This window comes from Amblyomma mixtum, chromosome 3 (assembly GCF_055824585.1).
Source record: "Amblyomma mixtum isolate Tamu chromosome 3, ASM5582458v1, whole genome shotgun sequence".
NCBI lineage: Eukaryota > Metazoa > Arthropoda > Arachnida > Ixodida > Ixodidae > Amblyomma > Amblyomma mixtum.
Window position 1 is genome coordinate 245,723,971 of NC_143014.1, and position 21,005 is coordinate 245,744,975.

General features: G+C 46.3%; 3 protein-coding genes across 5 annotated transcripts in view; 2 read left to right on the forward strand and 1 right to left on the reverse strand.

Annotated features, from left to right (window-relative positions):
* The window catches only part of LOC149354235 (uncharacterized), an 89,036-nt gene extending 88,651 nt beyond the window's left edge, over positions 1-385 (forward strand). For all 3 annotated transcript variants that reach the window (XR_016291245.1, XM_089583209.1, XM_089583208.1), the window contains one exon: positions 169-385. Coding sequence is in view for 1 of the 3 variants with exons in the window: in XM_089583209.1 (XP_089439335.1) it covers positions 169-252 (84 nt within the window). In the remaining 2 variants the exon portion in view is untranslated. The remainder of the gene's footprint in view (positions 1-168) is intronic.
* Positions 1-10,701, reverse strand: part of mts (protein phosphatase 2 catalytic subunit mts) — a 41,092-nt gene extending 30,391 nt beyond the window's left edge. The window contains exons 1-3 of the mRNA XM_089583207.1: positions 10,452-10,701; positions 3,279-3,488; positions 2,826-3,089 (exon numbers count right to left, since the gene is read on the reverse strand). Coding sequence (XP_089439333.1) covers positions 2,826-3,089; positions 3,279-3,488; positions 10,452-10,559 — 582 coding nt within the window. The 5' untranslated portion in view covers positions 10,560-10,701. The remainder of the gene's footprint in view (positions 1-2,825; positions 3,090-3,278; positions 3,489-10,451) is intronic.
* Positions 10,702-10,863: 162 nt separating this feature from the next.
* LOC149354241 (small ribosomal subunit protein RACK1-like) lies at positions 10,864-19,971 on the forward strand. Its single transcript, XM_089583213.1, has 6 exons — positions 10,864-11,062; positions 11,286-11,457; positions 13,254-13,398; positions 18,378-18,587; positions 19,228-19,368; positions 19,757-19,971. The coding sequence occupies exons 1-6, from the start codon at positions 10,954-10,956 to the stop codon at positions 19,934-19,936; spliced, it is 957 nt and encodes a 318-aa protein (XP_089439339.1). The 5' UTR covers positions 10,864-10,953; the 3' UTR covers positions 19,937-19,971.
* The last annotated feature ends 1,034 nt before the right edge of the window (positions 19,972-21,005 follow it).

The window sequence follows — 21,005 nt, forward strand, 5'->3', positions numbered from 1 at the left end:
CAAAAAGCCTGAAACTAATTTCTTTATAGCAAAATGAGTTACTCTGCAGCTAAAACAGCTTTAAGCACCTTGTTTGCCAAATATAACCGAAACCTACTCGCCTCTTAACCAAGAGTGAAAGAGTAATTACGTCCAACACCAAATGGCCATTTTTCTGCCCCCATACAGCAACCACTGGCTGCCTTTTGGACTGCTACAGATGCAACTGTACAAGCACCGATGCAAGTGGAACGTTCCAAACTTTTTAGTTAAGAACTGGTTAAGGCTATGCTAAACCTGGATGGCATGGAGCATCTTCTGTGGTGATAACTGCTACTGTATCACAGAACACTCAAAAATAAAGCATTAGCATGCTTGCCCTGAAGGTAGACATGCTGACACTTCAGGTAAGTGCTCCCTGATTCAATAGCAAGTTGCCAGCATAGAAAACACTATGCAAACTGCACTGGACACTTCAATAATGACAGCGTCCTGACAAAAATAAAGTGCTATAGGCATAAAACAAAGAGTTCTGTGCATATAAACTTTGTGGCATCTTGGCTGTAACTAAAAGGAACCTTTGCCTGCTTGGTGCCAAGTAAGGAGCCCAGTAGCCTGCCCTCACGGTGTCTCAGCACAATGGATACAGAAGGCATGCATGCGATTGCAATCAACAACTGAGAACTATCCAATTGGCCTGCTAATCTCAAGGCATGCTTTGTTTGCATTCGTGTGAGGCAGAAATGTGCACTGATGCAGAAAAGGCACTGACCAGAATTCAAACCTTGCCAGGCTGACGATGTGCAAATTTTGCGAGAATATGGCATGCTGCCTCACTTAAGTAGGATGTATTATGTTCTACCCCCCCCCTACACAATGCAGTAAGCGATGAGTGCATAAGCAAGCTTACTGTGCATACCCAACTAGAAGTGTCTAATGTGCACTCTGATTCGCAACTGCACCAAATGAGAGTTCACATACTTTGCTTTCCAAAAATCGCCAGGTCACCAGTTTGTTCTTACCGACTGCAACGTGGCTCGTTACAGCACTCCTAGCCCTCCAAATGCCTTGGGAGAGAGAGAGCCCCTTTAGAGCTACGAAGGGGCTCTCATACCCCAAATGATTTCCCTGCTTGCCCACTTTCCCCTTCATCTACCTCCCACACAGTCCCCAACTTTTCTTTAACTTTGAGGTCTGATGAGGTACTCCAGGCTGGGTGATGACACTGTGGTATTATGCAAGCGGGATAGGACATCTCAAAGCAACAGAGACTTAGCTATGTAACCACAAGGTCAACAGCCGAAGACGAACGGACATCAAAGATGATAAAACAATGCCTCTCCTACACTTGTGTGCTCTGCAGTCCAGAGCAACTAGACTGGCGAGTGGCAAACAAAGGCACCGAGCTGCCAACGGCCTGGCAGCTTCAGATTCCGGTGCGATGCATTATCTGGAAGTTAGAACCTGCACCAACTACCACTCGGTTGAAAAGGCAGCTGCTGCCAGCACAAGCCAATTAAAGGGGGAAGAGGGTCTTAGAAAAAAAAAAAAAATTTTCATTAATGAAGTCATAGTTATGAAATCTTCAGGGAACATTATTTTTCGATGCTGATCCCAAATATATAAATGAAATTCAGGTAAAACAAGTCCTGCGTACTTATGTAATGTGTTAAGTAACTTTTTGCCAGAAGCGTTCACAAAGTTTTGCAGCAGAGAACTTGCAGGGAAGTGCCATTGGTTTCTCTTGACACCAAGGAATGTAATAAGGGTGAAATTATCACCTTATCATAGAAGTTGAGTTAAAAGGTATTGAAGTTGCTACTACAGAAATGGGAAGAAAAATCTGTATTCCTGTTTATCACTTAAGAACTCTTTAAACCAACTTCTATGATAGGAAAGGTAATAATTTCACCCTTATTGCATTCCTTGACGCCAAAAGAAACCAATGGCACTTATTTTAGCAAGTTCGCCCGACCAAAATTTCTTGAAAGCTCTCGGCAAAAAGTTACCCAACATATTACATGTTTTGAATCAGCATGCAGAAATACGTTTACTGAAGATTTCATAATTCTGGTTTCATTAATAAATTATTTTTTTCTAAAGGCCCTCTTCCACCATGAAGTGGCTGAAGCGATGTGCAGTTTGTTTTTTTACACATGGAGCTCTGTGTGACCTGGCAGCACTGCAGCACTTTGAATTATTCAAAAACTCGAAACAAGAAAGTGTGAATTAATGAACTTTTACCATAAATTCACAAATTGATTTCTATGCCACCCAAACTACACTGACATAGGCATCTAACCTCAACCTAGGTAAATACTAATATGCACTCCTTGCATTTTCTGTACATTGCAATGATAGTGAACACAAACAGGGATATGCAAAAAGGCCAAGAGACAGCACACACAGCAAAAGCTCTAGCTCAGAGCTCATCCCAAGAGGATACTGAAGAATTTGGCTGAAAGTACAAATAAATTCTTTAAAAATGAAAGCTATATCTTGAAAGGCTTGCCAACAGCAGCAAGGGTGCCTGATGTCCTACAGCACTCCAGAAAGTGTGACTAAAGGCCTGACCACAATGCCTGTGATCTGGCAAAAAATAAGCATTAACACTTTGGTGTGCTCTGATAAAAGTTCTCAATCTAAAAATTTTTTTATTCAGTATACCTTTCTAATTGGTACCTTGGCCTTCCCATTACCAATGCTCAGAAAGAGCAAATTGGCAGTAATTTGCACTTATTCAGATGTCTTCAGTCATCACAGAATATTTAAACTTTCTAGCTACCAGAGGATAAAAGCCCGCATTCCCCACTACAGTAACATAGGGCCCAGAGGTGGGACCTCACCTCATGGGGGACCTCTTGCAGCCTGTCCAATGCCCGGATGTGGTCCAAGGTGTCGATGGAAGGGGAGAGGCCTCCATGGAGGCAGAAGATCTGGCCGTCAACCAGCGCTGTCAGTGGCAGGTAGTCAAAGAGGTCCGTGAAGTACTTCCACACGTTGGCATTGCCATACTTGCGCAAGCACTCATCATAGAAGCCGTACACTTGCGTGATCTGCCGACTTTCGTGGTTGCCCCGCAAGATGGTGATTCGTTCCCGGTACCGCACCTAGTTAGTGACACAACAGGCAGTGTGCAAGCAACCAAAATAAGGACAGCGACACACTAAGCACCAAGTGCACGCACAAAAAGTATATATAAAGTACAATGCTGCTGCATTTAAGCAGATGCAGCAGCATCGTAAGCATCGTAGCCACTGATAAAAGATCTCTGATCAAAGTACCAACATGATGCTCACCTTGAGTGCAACCAGTAGGGAAACTGTCTCAACTGAATAGTAGCCCCGGTCCACATAGTCCCCCATGAACAGGTAGTTGGTATCCGGAGATTTGCCCCCAATGCGGAACAGCTCCATAAGGTCGTGGAACTGGCCGTGCACATCTCCACACACTGTTACAGGGCATTTTACCTCCTGGACATTGGACTCCTTGGCAAGGATCTCCTTTGCCTGCATCAGCAGAAGCACCCGACAAAAAATGTAGTTCAAGCTATCAAATACACTATGGGCATCTATTCTGACGTTTTTAGCACAGCGAGGCACTGGAATCACCACTGATATGCTGCAGCAGGTGCTTTACACACAGTCCTCTCGGCCACTGCCACGACCAACCGACGATAATGTCACAAAATACTATTTGACAATAAGAGCTGACCCTCCTCACCCATCAAAATGTACAGCTATTAGAGTGATCCCTTATTCCTGGTGGCATTCATTGCAAGTAACCACAATGTACCAATGAAAAGGCGACCTGCAAAACAATCACCGGCAGTACCATGTGCCAGCATGGAACTGCTCACAAAACTACAAAGCATCTCACAGGGCAACTAGTTTGGCAGTACAAATATTCCAGCGAAACCATATCTGCACCACTCATTAGCTGCCATCCGCATTTCATACCCATGGATTTGACGTCCAGAATGAATGACAGACTCCCTCATCTGCACAGGACAGTCAAACAAAAAGTGCTACCATATTCTCAAGCCACATGTGTGGTTCGACACAGCTGTGTCTGCGTGTGCTTGTATGATGTGAGCAAACATCATAAGAGGTTCTTCCTATGTGTGAACCAAGAGCAGGTGTGCAATGCTGCCACAGGGGTTCAGCCTATGCTTGCTTGTACCATAAACATTTGGTGCTGACAGCTCTGTCCTGTGACGGGTTCCAAGAATTATGCTCATGTGAGCAAGTAATTCCTCTTCTCGCCATACAGCAGGAAGCATTAGTGAAATAAGATTTTAAATCAACTAATGGCAAATAATAATATCAACGTAAGCTTAGCTAAAAACCAATACCACAGCCCCTGTAAAACCTTGCGCTATGCTCACTGCTCCATAATCAGGCTTTAGGTGCACGCTTTAAGATGGTCCCGAACACTCAAAACTTCCTGGCAAAAAACCGCAGCAAAGGCATGCAGCTACTTTAAAATGTAACAAATGGAAGATATCAGCAAGTGTAGAAAGGTGACTGTTAATGCCATGGCTGCAGGTGCTACGAGATGGTAACTGTCCATGAAAAACAACACCATTAAAATGTAAAGGTGGCATTCAATAGGGAAACAATGCAAGCAGCCATGCTAAAATGCACTAGGCTCTTTCCAAGCATCTTTGTGCAATTCCTGCATTTTAATAGCAAAACATCTTCATATTTTTATTCACATGACAGCAAAGAGCTTTTTACAAAAAGTTCAGCTCCACCAACACATGCAATAAATAATGCACGGACATCATATCAGATGTGGTGTTTGCATGAACTTGCAGAGCAGTACCACAAAGGGGGGTCTCAGTTCTGGTTGCAGCATATCTTTTTTTAAGGGGGGTGGAGGGTGTTCTTCCCAGCCTCTGCCCTACTAAAGGAGAGGCTGATTTCCCTCTCTCCACCTTGACACCTGCCAACCGTGGCTCCTCCGCGTACACAACCGTACATACACCAACACCGGCGGGTGCTCAAAACGGAGTTCCTAATGCTAGTACATTAAGAGATATGAGCAAGCCACCGTTGCACTACTGTTTAATCACCATCTCTGTACATGTTCACGAGTGATATATACTCTCAAACTTTGTCAACAAAATAGCTAGGGCTGCTGTTTCAACAGCCACTAGCCAAAATTCAAGCAATTCCTGCTTCCTTTTTGTGGATACATGCTTCCAAGGGTGTGGCTACCTTGAATAGTGCTTCCTAAATCGTGCATGAAATGCACAATTTTCACAGTGCACACCACAGGTGCAAAACAACAACAGTGATCTAATGAAAAAAGATGACCACAGGAGGAAGACACCACAAACACAAACCTTTCCTTCCGGTGTCTTCCTCCTGAGGTCGTCTTTTTTTGCACTACCTTTTTATTCAAGTATGTGTCACCAACTAGCCCAACAATAAGTTTTATGAAACTTGGTCCATTAAAATGGTAGTGGCCAGCTTAAACAGACCCTCAACCAATTTTAATGGACATACAGACCTTTTCAAGACCCTAGGGAAAACTGGTTTTCTGGGCTGTGGGGAGAATGAGGGGGAGCTTAAAGGGCAACTCCGGCGATTTTTCGATGTGCATCGATTGAAATGAAATTTTAAGTCTGTATGCTTTATGATAGTCTGATGCCTCATGTAAAATTTCGCACCTGAAACCGGCGTAGTTTTTCCGCAAGCAAATTTTGAAGACAAGCGCTCCTCGACGCGAGCGGCACCCACTGATCGAGCAACTTCTACAGGCCACCCTGTTCTGTGACGTCACTGGCGGGGCGGCGTGTCAAGCTGGTTGGGCGCGCGCTGGCGCAGGCAGTGCAGGGGAAAACTGAAAATTGGTTTTGAGGAAAGTAAATGACGCAGCAATGGACACCCGAACCGCGACGTAAGGGAGGAGTGAAAGAAGAAAGGAAGAAAGAGGTCCGTAGTGGAGTTCTCCGGAATTATTTCGACCACCTGTGCAATTTCGCGCCATCTCAACGTGCTTGATGTGATGTGTACGCCAGAGAGATGGGTCACGGCAACTTCTGTTGTGCTGTGGGGTGCACGAATTCTTGATCTGTGACAACGGGCGTGATCTAGCGTAGGTTTCCTAGCGATAAGAACCTTCGCGATAAGTTGGTGAGAGCTGTTCGCCGTGTAAACTGGTCTCCGAGGAAGCATACCCGCTTGTGCTCGCGCCAGATTGCTATGAAGACAGCGTGTACTTCAAAGAGAGCTTTGGACTCGCTAAGGCTTCGTTCAACTGGCGCTTGAAGGCATATTCTGTGCCAACGTTATTCTAGTACAACCGTCTATCGCAGCGGCCAGCTGAACGAAGCGCGGCCGTCAAGAAGCGGTATGTTGGATTGTAGAACTGTAGCTGGCGTGAACTCACTTCGAAAAGCTCGCCGTCGAGATAAAGCTTCGCAGAGAGGACTGTTGGTGATGCATGCCCCTGTAAGGACGTTGTGCACCGCGGCAACGTTCCGGCAGCAGATTCTTTCATCAGGCTGGGTCGGCCGGCACTGGCCACACGAACAGCTGTCGGCGGGTGCATCTCATTAACTTTCGTCCTGACGACTCTGTCACAAATGCATGCACGAGAAATGACTCAAGTAGTCAATTCTCCGAGTTCAGACCGTCTCCGTGCTGCAGGTGACGCGGCCTGTGGTGTGACTCGGCTGGCTCGCTCGGCGGTGGATCGTACCTAAAAGGCGACTCGTCCAGTCCAAAATCGTCGAATGAGTCGTCTTATAAAGACTCGCTGGTCTCGGAAAAGCTGTCCTCCGCGCTTTCAGTCATGTCGACAGCGCGGCTCAGGGTAGTTGTGATATCTTCGGGGGCTTCACAGCGCGGCGAACCCGCTCGTGACGTCAGAGTCAATACCGCACGAAGGCCCCTCCCCGGTTTCGGTTTTGCGGTTTCGGTTTCGAGTTTTGCGTTTTTTGATGTTTAAAAATTATTTTACGGTTGCTTTTGAAAACCTTGTACCGTAAACATTACAGGAGGTTCCTAGGAACCCGAAACAGCCATTAACTTAAAATGGCTGAAAAATCGCCGGAGTTGCCCTTTAACCCTAAACTCTTTCCTGTACTATAAGCGCAGCCCACTGCCCAACATGATGGCCCCCATCGACCTCTTTTGAAGCAAAAGGCTTCACTACGCTAGTCAACACCGCGCTTCGCGTGAGCCGGTGTATGTCGGAGTACGAGTGACGTCACGCATGGCGCAGGCTACTGCGCATGTGCGCCGCCGCTTCTCCTCCTCGCCACCGTTTGACCTTTCGCCACAGCCGTGCACATTTGAAAGGAGCGGTATATAAGGCGCTTGCCTATAGAACAGGCGCACGCTGCCGCGCGCTATGCCTCATCGTTTGACGCTCGCCGCAAGCGCGTTTATCGCAGAGGCCGGCTATATAACCGCTTGCCAGAGAAGCACATCCATAGGCTAAATCATAAAGCATAACCATAAGCATCACCGCAGCTTTTCGCTTCGAGATATCCAGGCTTAACCTTAGCTAAGCCCCAGCCAATTTTTGGAAAGGTGTCTTCAACACACTGAATCTGCATGTGAGGCAACTGAGTATTCGTGTCAAGTTTAAGAGCTCTGCGTGAGTTCAATAGTTTACAATTCTTTCATGAAAATTACAGTGCTCAGCTGATTAAGGCAACTCCCCTACTTTCAGCTGCTGCTAGCCATGAGGCATCATGGGCTTGCCCAAGTGGCATCGACATATTTTTTCGAAATTAAAAATACATTCAGACAAAGATTAATAACAAGTATCTTAATGGTAACCCCTGCAGCCAGAGGACCAAACCAGCCCGCTCACAAAATTTTATTTATTTAGTTCTCAAATGCCGCTGGGCAGAGGTTTTACAGAAGGTTCAGAGGGGTGTTACATGCACTGTTCGCTCCTGTGGCTGCACTCCCCTAAAGACCCACCCTTGCTGTGATGTTGGCTGCAAGACGGATTCATCTGCCTGGAAAACCACTGTTTTCTCGGTAAGTGCTGAGCACAATTGCGATAAGTCATGAGTCAATGAACAGCTGAAAGCCCACTAATACTATGTGGTCAAGCTTTAGTTCTGGGTTGATGGTTAGGTACTACATATGACAGTCCTGTCAGAATCGAGCAGGTCTTCAGCCAATGCGCTTGCACAGAGCGAAGTTTTGCAGGAGCCAATTTGTCAATCACCTGGTTCAGCACTTGCCTTCACTAAGCTGGAAGTTGGCAACACTTGCATCATGCGATAATGTGGTGTGCTTGCAGATACAACTTGGTGTCAGATACAACTCATGAACACAGCAGCTTTTCTCCATCAAAGGACCCTGCTAGCATGACAATGCAGGGAGAAGAGTCTATCCCCAACCATAGAGGGAAGGGATTATACCCTTTGCTTTCATCTACCACTCCCTACTTTGTCACCCTAGCAAGGTCATGAGAATCGGCCGACACCACTAGCAGGAAGGGGGTCCTCTGACGGGGAAAAGCTGCAAAGCACAGTACATTCCCAATGTACAAGTTGAGGAGGAAAGCTGAGACATGACAGGAAGGTAATTTTTAACCTGTAATTAGACATAAGCAAGGTCTGCACTGAAGCTCTGCCCACAACCATGACTACACACACTTTCTTCATGACAAGGAAAGCCTGTTGCAGCTTTTCTTACTAAAACGAAAAGCTAATCACAAGACCAAATACTCAGTACAAGAATTTTAATTCTGTTTACTGTGGTGATTGGTTAGCAGGGTAATACAGCACTATGCGGGCCAAGAGCTGCTGCCAACTGCCTCCCTTTTTAAAAGTTGTATCCCACTGTGGTACAGCTTTGCTAATTGTGCACAAAGAGGTGAAATTCTCACGAGGCAAGGTTCAAATTGTGGCCACCATGCCCAAATCATCCAGCCTGGTGTGACAAACCTCACGAGGGGCACTGTAGGCTGTTACATGTTACTACAAGGAATACACGTTTACCATTCATTTTACACTATTTACTAATTTCCATGGGTAAGAGAAAACGAATGCATGAAGGCCTGCAACTTATTTCACACTGACCACTATGACAGCCTTCATCCAAGGGCCCAAGATAAACGGCACGGGCCCTGACCGTACGTAAACACTCCAATGAAATGCGGGAGCAGGGCACCCCATTTGCACTAAAACAGGTCAGCGGACTAGCATGATCAGCACTCGACGCAAACTTGTTAACAGAGGCCATAAATAGAAAAATGGAAAAGCAACTTAAGTCGACAGGTACTCACAGCACACACTTATCTACTGCAGCCCACGACCACAAAAAGCAAAGTCTCACTTCAGTGTGCATGACTTTCGTGGCCCCGCACAAAAAAAAAAGAAAAAAAAAGAAGAAACTCGCCGGAAAGATTTAAAATACAAGAAACATTACGAACGGTCTAAACACACACCAAACGGCCTCGAGACACTGGTTACTCTCGGCACCCTTATGTGTCAGCTACTTTTGGACAGAAATTTAACTATTTGATTAGGCAACACTGAAATGTCAACTTGGCCCATTCATGAATGCTCAAATTCATTCATGCCATCCTCGAACCATGACACCACAGTGCAGTACCTACATGCACCATCACCTCGACTTTATTCGCACACGCGCCTCACAAAATACTCATTTTTCAAAGTAAAACGCGCTCCATGAAGTGCGACCACAGGGGCGCGAGAGCATTCGGCATCCGACGCGTGCAAGGGCAACACTTGGAGCGGCCATGGAACGTCGGCTTCCAGTCCCGGCGAAGAGGACGAAGATGTTAAAACTTTATTACAACGCCCGGTTACCGACGATTCTCGCCGGGCCGAGAAGAACGTCAACAGTCAGTTTAGGAAGCCAGCATCAGCTTTCGTCCCCAACGCAAGCAGCGCTGCGACGCACACGCAGGATCGCCTAACATCCGCAACTCACCAGTCTCCGCGTAACATCAATGCCCCCCCAACTAAATCGGTGGCAAGACACCGTACGAAGGCTCACTGCACCCGTACTACACAAGGCACGCAGTGCTGACGTCAAGCACTGATAGTAAAATTCCGACTCGAACGGCAGCCAAAGGAGGTGTAAAGGACAACTACACCCTACACCTACAGCAAACAAGCCACACGCAGCCCGTCCCTTCCGCCTCGCTTAGGCCTATCATTTTGGCACAGCTCGTTTTCCAAGATCGGCCGCATTCCCTAACAGCACCACCTAAGAGGAGGACATTTAAAAGTGCCTTGTCATCTCTAAAGGTCATACAAGAACTTACTTCCAACAAGACACAAAGAAAGCCGGACTTAGCGTCTCTTCGCCCAGCGTAGGGCAATCATAAGATGCACGAGAGCAGGCAAGCTCACTACGACGAGCACAACAGACACGCTGCTCACATTCCGACCATACAGCAGAAACCTCCCACTAAATCTCCAGGGTCATAAACGAAACTGATTTCAATACACTGCGTCAACTTACCTTATCACACAGCGTCTTTACTTGGTTTTCTGTCAACTGTTTGCACTCATTGAGCTGTTCAATCCACGCGTCCAGCTCCTTTAACGCTGCCTTATCTTCTATAGACATTTTGAAAATATACCTGAAATTGAACCACTATATGCTATGCGTTTTCGTCGTTTTTCCGTAAACGATCAGAGACTAACACACAATTATTAATTATCCTACACCACCGGCCAGGACCGCTTCAAAATGGCTGTCGAAACAAGAAAAACAAGAGAGCTGCAGCTTCTGAAAAAAGAATTATATATTAAAGTTCAGAAAAAAAACTTCAGATATAATATTAAAAAAATATAAAATATTTTTTTTGCATAGTGAAATAATAAATTTATTTTGCTATATTTGAGTCGTGATTCCGGGTGTGCGGTCCTTTCTGGCTCTGTGGTGGAAGCCGAGGAGTAGGAACTTCTTTCTGGGGTTCTGAAATCTGTCATCATCGCCGTACGGGAGCAACTTTTTAAAAATGTCTGAGCAGTTGGAGTTGAAGGGAGCCCTTAGGGGTCACAATGGATGGGTAACTCGAATTGCAACGAACCCGAAATTTCCTGAGACGGTCCTGTCCGCGTCGCGGGGTACGTATGACGCCATGCCATTTGTTGAGGTGCCTGTGCTGCATGATATGGTTGCAACCTTTAAGGGAATAGCCCCCCCCACTTTTTTTGAAAATTTTGAAGCAAAGCAATAAGAACATGTTTGCTTCAAATTGATCGCGGTAATGTATTTGTGATCGATTTGCTTGTTGGTTGCAGACAACAAAAACTGAGATAGTGCGTAACGATTGCAACGTGTTCGCAGACAAGACCCTTATTCTGTGGGAGCTCACCAAAGATGAGACGAGCTACGGTATTCCGAAGAGGCGCCTCAAGGGACACGGTCACTTTGTGACCGATGTCGTGATGTCGTCGGACGGCCAGTATGCTTTGTCGTGTTCGTGGGACAAGACGCTGCGGCTGTGGGATTTGATCGTGTAAGTGCATAGGTTTTACCCTCGGAATGTGGACTAGTGTGCCTCAGCGTTTCATGTCACGGTGTTCACAGTTTCCGGGCTGTTCTGTAACAACGTCTGTCGTTGGAGGGCTTCATGCTCGTCCCGAGCGCGCATCTGTGATTGTGCGATGTTGAGTCGTTTTGCGCCGAGGGATTCGACTGCGCGGAATAGTAGGAATTCGCCGCCATTTATGCCTTGTGAGCACGCGCAAGAGCAAGTGAGCGACGAGCGGGGCCGTCGCTGCCGCTTGCCATGGCGCCCGGCACGGGACACGAGGTGCATACTTCGGTATAACACTAGAGGGCCATCTGGCGCTGCAGTGCGCGAGCCTGAGTTGACTTGGAACCCCCGTATTGCTCCCGATTTGTTTTTGGGCAATTTCGTTTTCTCACACCAGTGTTTGCATGTTTTCCTTAGCCTTAATATTGAGGTACTGGGGTAGAAAGCTGGCGAGTTGGTTGGCATTCAAATTTAAATAAGTGCAGAGCAGAACTACACTAAAAGCGGTGTGTTTTCAGTGTAGTTGTGTTTTGCACTCTAGAGATGTTGCTTGCTTTGGCAGCTTTACTTGTGTAATCATGAGCATGCGTTAGCCTTCCAGCTAACTGAGTCTGCTGGCCGTCATGGTTAATCCCTGCTACTGTAGTTGGTCCTCTTGCACTTGCCACTGCGACTTTGCAGGTGGCTGGCACATGTGATTGGATTAACTGCGGTGCATGACAATCAGTAGACACCATTGGCTGGAGAGCTCTCCTTGAGGGGCAGTTGCTGCTGCGTTCGAGTTGTATCAGACTATAGGAGACAAGCCATGGTGGTCGCCATTTTGGCGTTGATCCAGTAAGGCTATAGTGTGTGTCTAATTGGGCTTATTCCCCCACCTCTGGCCTACACAGCTGAAGCTGGGCATTGGAAAATGGCGCCCGTGACGTCATCTGAATACCTCCTATTTCTGGTCTTGCAATGTACGGCAGAGTGCAGTATAGAGCGCATGCCACATTCGAAACTGTATTCGCAAGTGCTACGAAATGCTGCAGGCAGAGAGGGTTGATGCCTACGCTGCATGTACAGTTGCGGACAGTGTCATTGGATCACGCTTCGGTGGTCACTTTTCTAGCATGTTACTTAGCAAGGATGAATGATTGTTTAATATTCCACTAGTAAATGCTGCTTGTGCAGATGTGGATAAAGGCAGCAAACCCCTCTATTCCTGTTATGAAACACGAGATAAAATTTTGAACATGGAAGCATGGTCATCAGTGTTCTGTCCTCAACTTTACCTGAAGCGTTCTTTGAGAACACTCGAACAGCGACAGAAATGCCATTTGTTCAATGGTGTCTCATGCACAGGAGCATGCAGCAGCCACGCTCCTTGTTTGGTACAGTGACTGCATGACTACGTAAAATAGTCGCTAGAATAGCTGATGGTGCCAAGTTCATATGGTCGAGACAGCAGTGGCCCTTTTTTTGCGATGTTACCCACCTGCACACCACACTCAAGACCCCAACCCCGTCCCATTTTGCGGAATAAAGTTTTATACTACTACTACCGCCTGGAAATGAGCATGGGGACAAAGTGCATCCAAACACTTCTTACGGCCCTCTCGTGGGCTTTCCCTGTATACATTGCATGTGTGTGTCCACTGCTCTGTGATTATGCATGTATTAGCTGATGACTGGCAGTGATATCAGCATTTGAATGAGAGCAGTATGAAAGGTTCATTTGCTGTTTTACGGCTGCTGCTAGGCGCCTCTGAAAGGCATGGAATTCTTTGCAGTGGACGCACAACTCGCCGCTTTGAAGACCACCACAAGGATGTCCTGAGTGTGGCGTTCTCTGCTGACAACCGCCAGATTGTTTCAGGCTCTCGGGACAAGACCATCAAGCTGTGGAACACGCTGGCACAGTGCAAGTACACCATTGTACGTGATGCGTTTTGTGGTATACTAGATTTATGTAGCTGTGAAGAATAGTGCTCATATTTTGCACTGTTCTTTTCAGTTATGGTTTCGTGTGCTTGAAAACTGCTAATTACGAAAGAAGTGACTTCAGTACATCGAGTGCACTGAGCAAGAAACCTGCCACACTTCATCCTGTTGCAAATGGCCCTTGTTATAAGGTTAACAGTGTTTATTTTGGGTTGGAAGAGCCCATGATTGAGCAGTGGCACTACATTCTCTATTAATGTCTGACCCATTTGTGTTTGATGGTCTCAATTTTATGTTAAAGGAGGCAGTCTGTGCTCGTTTTGCATCGACTCCAGTCTTCTGTTCGGTCATACTGGAGAAACAAAAATTGAGCTTTGTCATTCTTTTTATTGTGAACAGACATACAGCAGTGCATTTTTCTTTTTTAACCATTGTTTGTGGTTACATAGTTTTAAAATGGCTGCTGTGTTAGAACATGGGCCATTAGACTGGTGGTATGTGGTTGCAGAGAGTAGTCGGCAGTGTTTATCGTTATTTCATGTGTCCATGACCAACTTAATTTGTTAAGGCAGTTTCACAGTTAGCATGGTAGCATTCTTTGTCACTGCTAGAAGAAAATGTCATGGCTGCTATAGAGACTGTAGTGGTAGTTGTACTATTGGAAAAAAGTGCTTCCATGTGACGTCATGGGTGGCTTAATGGTGCATCAAGCATAGCTTGCATAGCGCAGTTCGGGGCTAGGGGTGGTTTGTAAAGTGCAGGTTTTTGCCATGCCCTTGGTCTGCAGCATGGGAGCCACTATGATGTCAGTGCAAGCCCTTGAGAGTCTTGCTTGTGGTCTGTATAGTGTGTTAGTCTGTCACCTATCCAATGCCAGGTGCAATTCCCGTTACTATTGGCTGCACACTTCATGCCTACACTTAATCATAATTGGCTTTTCGCAGTAGTTTTTAATTGCTGATAATTTCGTACACTGCAAGAATTGGGTCAGAAAGGTAATTGTTTTAGGCATTGGAGCATGCTTGCTTATGTTCTTTTCGTTAGCTGTGCCCGCTGCTGGCGGGTTGTTTCCAACAGTTGCTCTACTGGAATGTCATGGGGGCAACAAGAAATTAAGGGATAAATAAGGGATCCTTGAACCACTTACTGCTGACTTGCAGTTGTTTGTTCACGTAAACTGATGCACATATGCAGCTGATATAAAAGCACGATTCTGCTGCATTATTTTTGCATCTGTGTTAGAAGCTTTTGGCTTGCTGAAGATTGTTAGTTTCTGCAGTGTGCGAAATATTTGGTGCCTTTTCTTCCTTTCATGCCTTTACATAATACAAATTTTTTGTACTGTGATGTCTGTTGAGCCCAAGACCTGTGATTTACCGTATTTACTCGCATAATAGGCTACTTTTTTTTCCAGAAAATCTAGCTCCAAGTTCAGGGTGCGCCTGTTACGCGGGGTAAAATTTCCGGAAATTTCCGGAAACAACCCGCTGCTGGCGGGTTGTTTCCAACAGTTGCTCTACTGGAATGTCATGGGGGCAACAAGAAATTAAGGGATAAATAAGGGATCCTTGAACCACTTACTGCTGACTTGCAGTTGTTTGTTCACGTAAACTGATGCACATATGCAGCTGATATAAAAGCACGATTCTGCTGCATTATTTTTGCATCTGTGTTAGAAGCTTTTGGCTTGCTGAAGATTGTTAGTTTCTGCAGTGTGCGAAATATTTGGTGCCTTTTCTTCCTTTCATGCCTTTACATAATACAAATTTTTTGTACTGTGATGTCTGTTGAGCCCAAGACCTGTGATTTACCGTATTTACTCGCATAATAGGCTACTTTTTTTTCCAGAAAATCTAGCTCCAAGTTCAGGGTGCGCCTGTTACGCGGGGTAAAATTTCCGGAAATTTTTCGACTCGCAAAATTGAACATACCGCATAAACGCACTCGTTACGGGCCGCACTTCATTTTCCCGAAGAAAATATTTTTTTAAAAAGATTCGTGTAAGGGCCGCACCAAAACTTTCCACGACTCACGTGGGAATAGCCTTCGAAATGCATGCGCCGAGGCCTCCGCGATCAGCTCTGGCTGCGCGTAACGAGCGCTTGATCGCGGAGGCCACACGCGTGCACAGGAGCTTCCAGACGCCGCCCACGAAGGGCGCCCGGGCCCAAGCTCCTTATCATCATCGTTTTCCTCCGCTGCGAGCTTTCGCCATCAGCATCACCAGCTCCAGTTTTTTTGTTGCTGTCAAGTGCTGGGATCTGCGGTAGCGCGTTAGTTCATCATGGTTGTGGCTCTGCTGCCAAGCGTTGCTGTTTTAGCTCGAAGCACCTTAATAGCTACACGGCTGGGAGTTTGCTCTTGAACACGGCAAGCTTGCGGCAGGTCGGAAATTCGACGTGGCCGAGAAGTGCGGCGTGCCTAAATTTTCGTAAGCGACTCCAAGCGCCGAGGTTTTCATGGGCCTAAGTCGGGAACGTTTCCGGCCGGAGATGAAGCTTTCCAAACAGACTTTTTTAAGTGAGCATCCCTGAAAACTGTGTGCAGCTGTTCTGCGTGATGTCGTACGTGCTGTGGCTCCGCAGCAGCTGTGACGGCAGCAGCACTAGTGAGGACTAGTAGTCAGTTCAGCAAAAACTTTGTTAAAATAATGATTGTGGGAAAGGGGGGGGGGGGGGGGGGGGGGGGGCGTCTGCTTACAATCGTGTAAATACAGTATTGATCACAGTGCCAAGTTCGGGGTGCGCCTGTTGTGCGCGGAAATAAAAAAATCTGATTTTTCGCGACCAAACTAGGGGTGCGCCTATTATGCGAGTAAATGCGGTACCTAGTTGTTTTTTTTTTTTTTTTTTGCATTTGGCATGGGTAATGAAACGGCCATATCAGTGTGGATACAAGGCTAAATTTGTTCGAGATGTGTATTGATTGAAGGCTATAATTTTCATACTGATTTCTATTAGTCTATGCTACAAAACTGTGGAGTGGTCCTGGAATTGGTTTCTCCCGGACTGGCTGCATTGCTTGTGTATGTGGCAGGCAAGCTGTGGCATTGTCTGCATGCTTCCTTTGCAAGTTGCATTTATATGGCAGGTTGAGGTATGGACAACACATCTTGTGTATGCACAACAGCATTAATTGTAAACAAACACTGTTGCATTGTTTATGGCCACTCCAGCTGGTTGTGAAATTTGCTGAAGAAGTTGCAAAAATTTAACTGTAGGAAGATGCTCAAAGAGAAGAGTGGCATGGTTACTTTGCACTCGCGGACTGTGGTGACTTGGTGGATTGCTGCTGCATTCATAGTGCGCGCTGCATACCTGGTAGATGGATATCTCTATGGAACCTGCCTGCCGTTGCTTCTCCTTGTTGTCCTCCTCCTCCTCATTCTTGAGCTGCGCTATGTACATGAGATTGTACATGGTAGGACAAATATTAGGTTTGAGGCAGCCTGCATACTTTTTGGATGAGTTGCATCTTGACTGCGTGTAGGGTGACCACTTTGCACATCCACTTTACTTCCTGGTAGAGTGGTGGCTAATTAGGCAGAAGCTCCCTGGATGACCTGCCCCCCCCCCCCCCCTCTTTCCTTTCACCGCATCCTGGACGATGCAGTCTAGGTCTGTGACAGCGCAGTGCTCCAAATTCACAAGCTGGATTGGCAACCAGGCATCGTGCTTTGTCTGATCTGGTAGCAAGGCTTCTCTGGTGTGCAGTGTGCCCCCACCAGATCTTAACAGGCATGAATAAGTGGTTTTTGTTAATTCACCTGTTATGCAGTGTGGACTGCAGATGCAGCAGGAAGTTGAAAAGTAGTTTTTCCTTGCAACCGTGCTACTCTCTGCTTCAGCAAAAGCACCACTGTTTTGGACTGCTGTTCAAGCCTTGGATTTGGATTGAGAAGATCCCAAACAGCGGCAAATTCTAGGCTGTGCACTTTCTTAAGCAGCAATAAAAATGGCACATCTAACCGTTGCAGCTTCATGCAGTGAAAATGCAACTTGCAAAAAAAGCAGGCTGACAGTGCCAGTGTTCGCCTGCTACATGCATTACAAGCATGGCTACCTGCAGTATAGTGCTGCAAGCTGCAATGCCGCTATTTGGTGGTGTATTCACATTGTGGTTGTTGTGGGCCTGTGCTTTTCTGGTGTAACTCTGGTGGAATAGCATTTGAATACACTACAGCTGGAGTGTTTAAAATTCTCATAGCCTATCCACTTTTATTTATATAACACTTCGGTGTATTCCTTGTGTGTTCCTGTGCTGTGGATGGTGTGGCATTTAATGTCTGATAGGTTTAGCATTGAGAGGCTGCATTGGTTACTTTCGGCTGATGTGAAGCTTTTTCTGGGCTTAATTTACTGCTTTCTTGACACTTCCACAGCTGTGGCCATTTGCTCGGCTTGTTGGTCTTCTTGGAACTGTGTGATCTGTGCAAAGCGGCAACCGTGGGAACAAAGAGGATGGCACATGAGTGCTTGCCAAAGTGCTCATGTGCCGTCCTGTTTCTTTTGTTGCTATGGTGATCTTGCACTTGCCATGCACTTCATAATGCTTATGTGGAGCTGAACGCGAAGCTTTTGTGTATGAGCTGATTTGATTCATTCGCTTTAGAATTCTGTTCTATCTATGCATACAGCTGGCTGTATCCGCACCAGTTTGGAAGTACATGGGGGAAGTTTTGATGTGGGCTGTCTTTTAAAGTGCTGCTAGAAGCCATACTTTGCATTGTAGAGTTCAATTATTGCATGTTATTCACTCATGCCCTGGTTGAGGTTAGAAGTGCACGAAGTGGTTTAGAGGATGCCTTATTGAATAATTTTGGGTTAGACTGGCAGAGTGTTTGACAAGAGCAGTGAGGCTGGGTTGAGCAGTGGACTGCATGTGAAAGGATTGACAAAGCATAATAGAGAATGACTTGTTGACGACTCGTTCATCGTGCTGAACTTTTCATGCATTTTTGCCTTTTTTTGCAGGAGAATGCTCACAGCGATTGGGTGTCTTGTGTGCGCTTCTCGCCCAACAACAGCAACCCCATCATTGTCTCTTGTGGCTGGGACTCTGAAGTGAAGGTGTGGAACCTGACAAACTGCAAGCTGAAGAAAGCACATGATGAAGACCACAAGGGCTACTTGAACACCGTGACTGTGTCACCCGATGGCTCACTGTGTGCCTCTGGTGGGAAGGTATGATGATACTTAGGTTTGTCTGTAATAGTGCCCCCCCCCCCCCCCCCCCCGCCTCCTTTTTTTTTGTTTCCATATTTGCCTGGTTCAGTCCTGCAACAAAGCATGAAAATTGCCCTTGGTACAACTGCTTGAGATCCTTTTCCTTTGTACTGATGTGTGTGCTTGCGTATGCGCTGAATACAAAGGCAGCTGAAACAGCATATGGATTGCCTGATGATATAATCATACATATTGGCTACCGCCCGTTTCTGGCAAGGCTGTTGAATATGTGGTATTGATCTGTGACACTAAAGAAGAGCATTCAAGTGCGAGATTTGTATTCGTTGCCATGATATGTATGTTGAAGCACTGACTAAGAGTCTCAAAGAAGCTGTTGGGTTTTTAGCTAGCAATATATCAAGGTTCCATCATGAAGCAGAATCTAAGGTATGACAATTGTTGAATGGCCGCTGTTTCATTCTGAGCTCTATCTGCTGTGCACATCCAAGCCCTATGATTATTACACTGACTGAATGCCTTTTTGGAGGCTTTTGATGACCATAGTGTCCTGCAAATATGAGGGCTGTGCTGTCAACAGAACCTTTGCTTTGGAGTGGTACACAGTGTTCCTCTAAAGAGTCGTTTCTGGTATGTGTAGGATTGCCAGGCAATGCTCTGGGACCTAAATGAGAGCAAGCGCCTCTACACGCTGGATCACCAGGACATCATTAATGACCTCTGCTTCAGCCCCAACCGCTACTGGCTGTGTGTGGCCACTGGTGCTGCGATCCGTATCTGGGTGAGTTTGTCAGCTGGTTGACGTTGGTTTTGGCATCTGTGACTTCATAATTGGTGGCTCGAACCTGTGGCTGCTGTCCTAACTATGCAGCCAAGTTAGTCTTGTAGTCTGTTGTTTATCAACCTGCTGGATTTTTGTTACATTCCAAAAGACTTAAGGTGTGCCCTGTGATTATGATACTGACTGACAGCCTCCTGGAGGCCCCTGCTGACCATTGTGTCCTGCAAATATGAGGGTTGCACCGTTGACCTTGCACGCAAAAGCATTAAACTTAATGTGGCCATGTGACGTGTGCATGTCCAATCTGTTGCCTCAGTGTCAAACCTTGCACTGTGCTGTTTTAGTAACTGACTGCTTATGTCATATGCTGCTTTTGTTAATCACACAGGATCTGGAAGGCAAGAGCCTGGTGGATGAGCTGCGACCTGAAGTGATGACAACCAATGCCAAGGCAGAGCTGCCCCAGTGCATCTCCATGGCATGGTCGGCTGATGGCCAGACTCTGTTTGCTGGCTACACGGACAACCTGATCAGGGTCTGGCAGGTGTCTGTTGGCACCACTCGCTGAGCTGCCACAAATTCCAAATAAAGGACTGATATGTGGCTATGTGTTTGTGCATCTTGAAAATAGTGCTTTTAGTTACTGCTGGTCGCGTGTAGAAATGCAGCGTCCATAGGGAAGCGCACCTGAAGATTGTTCCCACTGCACCAGCGCCACTTCTCCCCTGCCGGTCATTTTGGCGTTTATGTCCGGGCACGTCGCCGGCGGACCGCATTGAGCAGCAGCCTGACAGGTACGCGCGTGCTGCTCGCGCCGCTGGCACACTCTTTAATTGTGAGCTCGCGCCGTGCTGCTCGCGGACGCACAAAAGTGGTGTTGCTGCTCGCTGTGAGTCATGGCTGGAATTCCGCGACGTCCTAAGAGCGGAGAAACTTGTGTCAGGGACAGCCCCTTACACAAGTTTCTCCGCTCTTAGAACGTCGCGGAATTCCAGCCACAATAGTTCTCTGAACATCAACGGCCAAGGACTGCCCGTGGAAATCTACAGATTTCCTGGACGGCCTATATTCTTGGGGGAAAAAAAATTATTGGAAAATTGTAACGTACAGTAATGGAAATATTTAAGGTAATGGTCCCATAATCTTAAAAAATTTTCATCGCTCGTATCGAGCAGTTGACGATAGGAAAAACGTTAGTACGAAAAAAAAGCCGCAACCCTATCGATGGGAGATTGCTATGTGAAATCTTCCAGTATATGAAAAAAATGCGTTCCTTTCCTGTTCAAATATATTTTTGTACGGAATTGTTGGGTATGAAATGGATGAGAACGAGAAACGGCAGGCCTCGATAACTGCTGTGGGCAGGGTGAAGTTTTTCTGTTGCTAAACACGTTTGGTATGTTGCACGCGTAATATTATTTCTGAACAGTTTTTGCTGTAATTCACTAAGCATGCAGTGTTTAGTAAAGCTCGCGCTAACGAAACATTTTTTTTGTCATTTTTTTTTTATTTTGGAGGCTGACAACAACAGCTTGCGGCGTTATGCAGACGCGTGTGAGGTAAGGTCAGTGATCGCTTCAATCTTCCGACTTGTGACGCCTGGCTCAATTTTCGAAGTTGCTTTACATGTAAAAATT

Coding starts and splice junctions, on each gene's coding strand:
- LOC149354241 (XM_089583213.1), top strand. CDS start 10,954: ATGTCTGAGCAGTTGGAGTTGAAGGGAGCCCTTAGGGGTCACAATGGA. Junction 11,063..11,285: donor GGTCCTGTCCGCGTCGCGGG/GTACGTATGACG, acceptor ACGTGTTCGCAG/ACAAGACCCTTATTCTGTGG. Junction 18,588..19,227: donor TGTGTGCCTCTGGTGGGAAG/GTATGATGATAC, acceptor TGGTATGTGTAG/GATTGCCAGGCAATGCTCTG.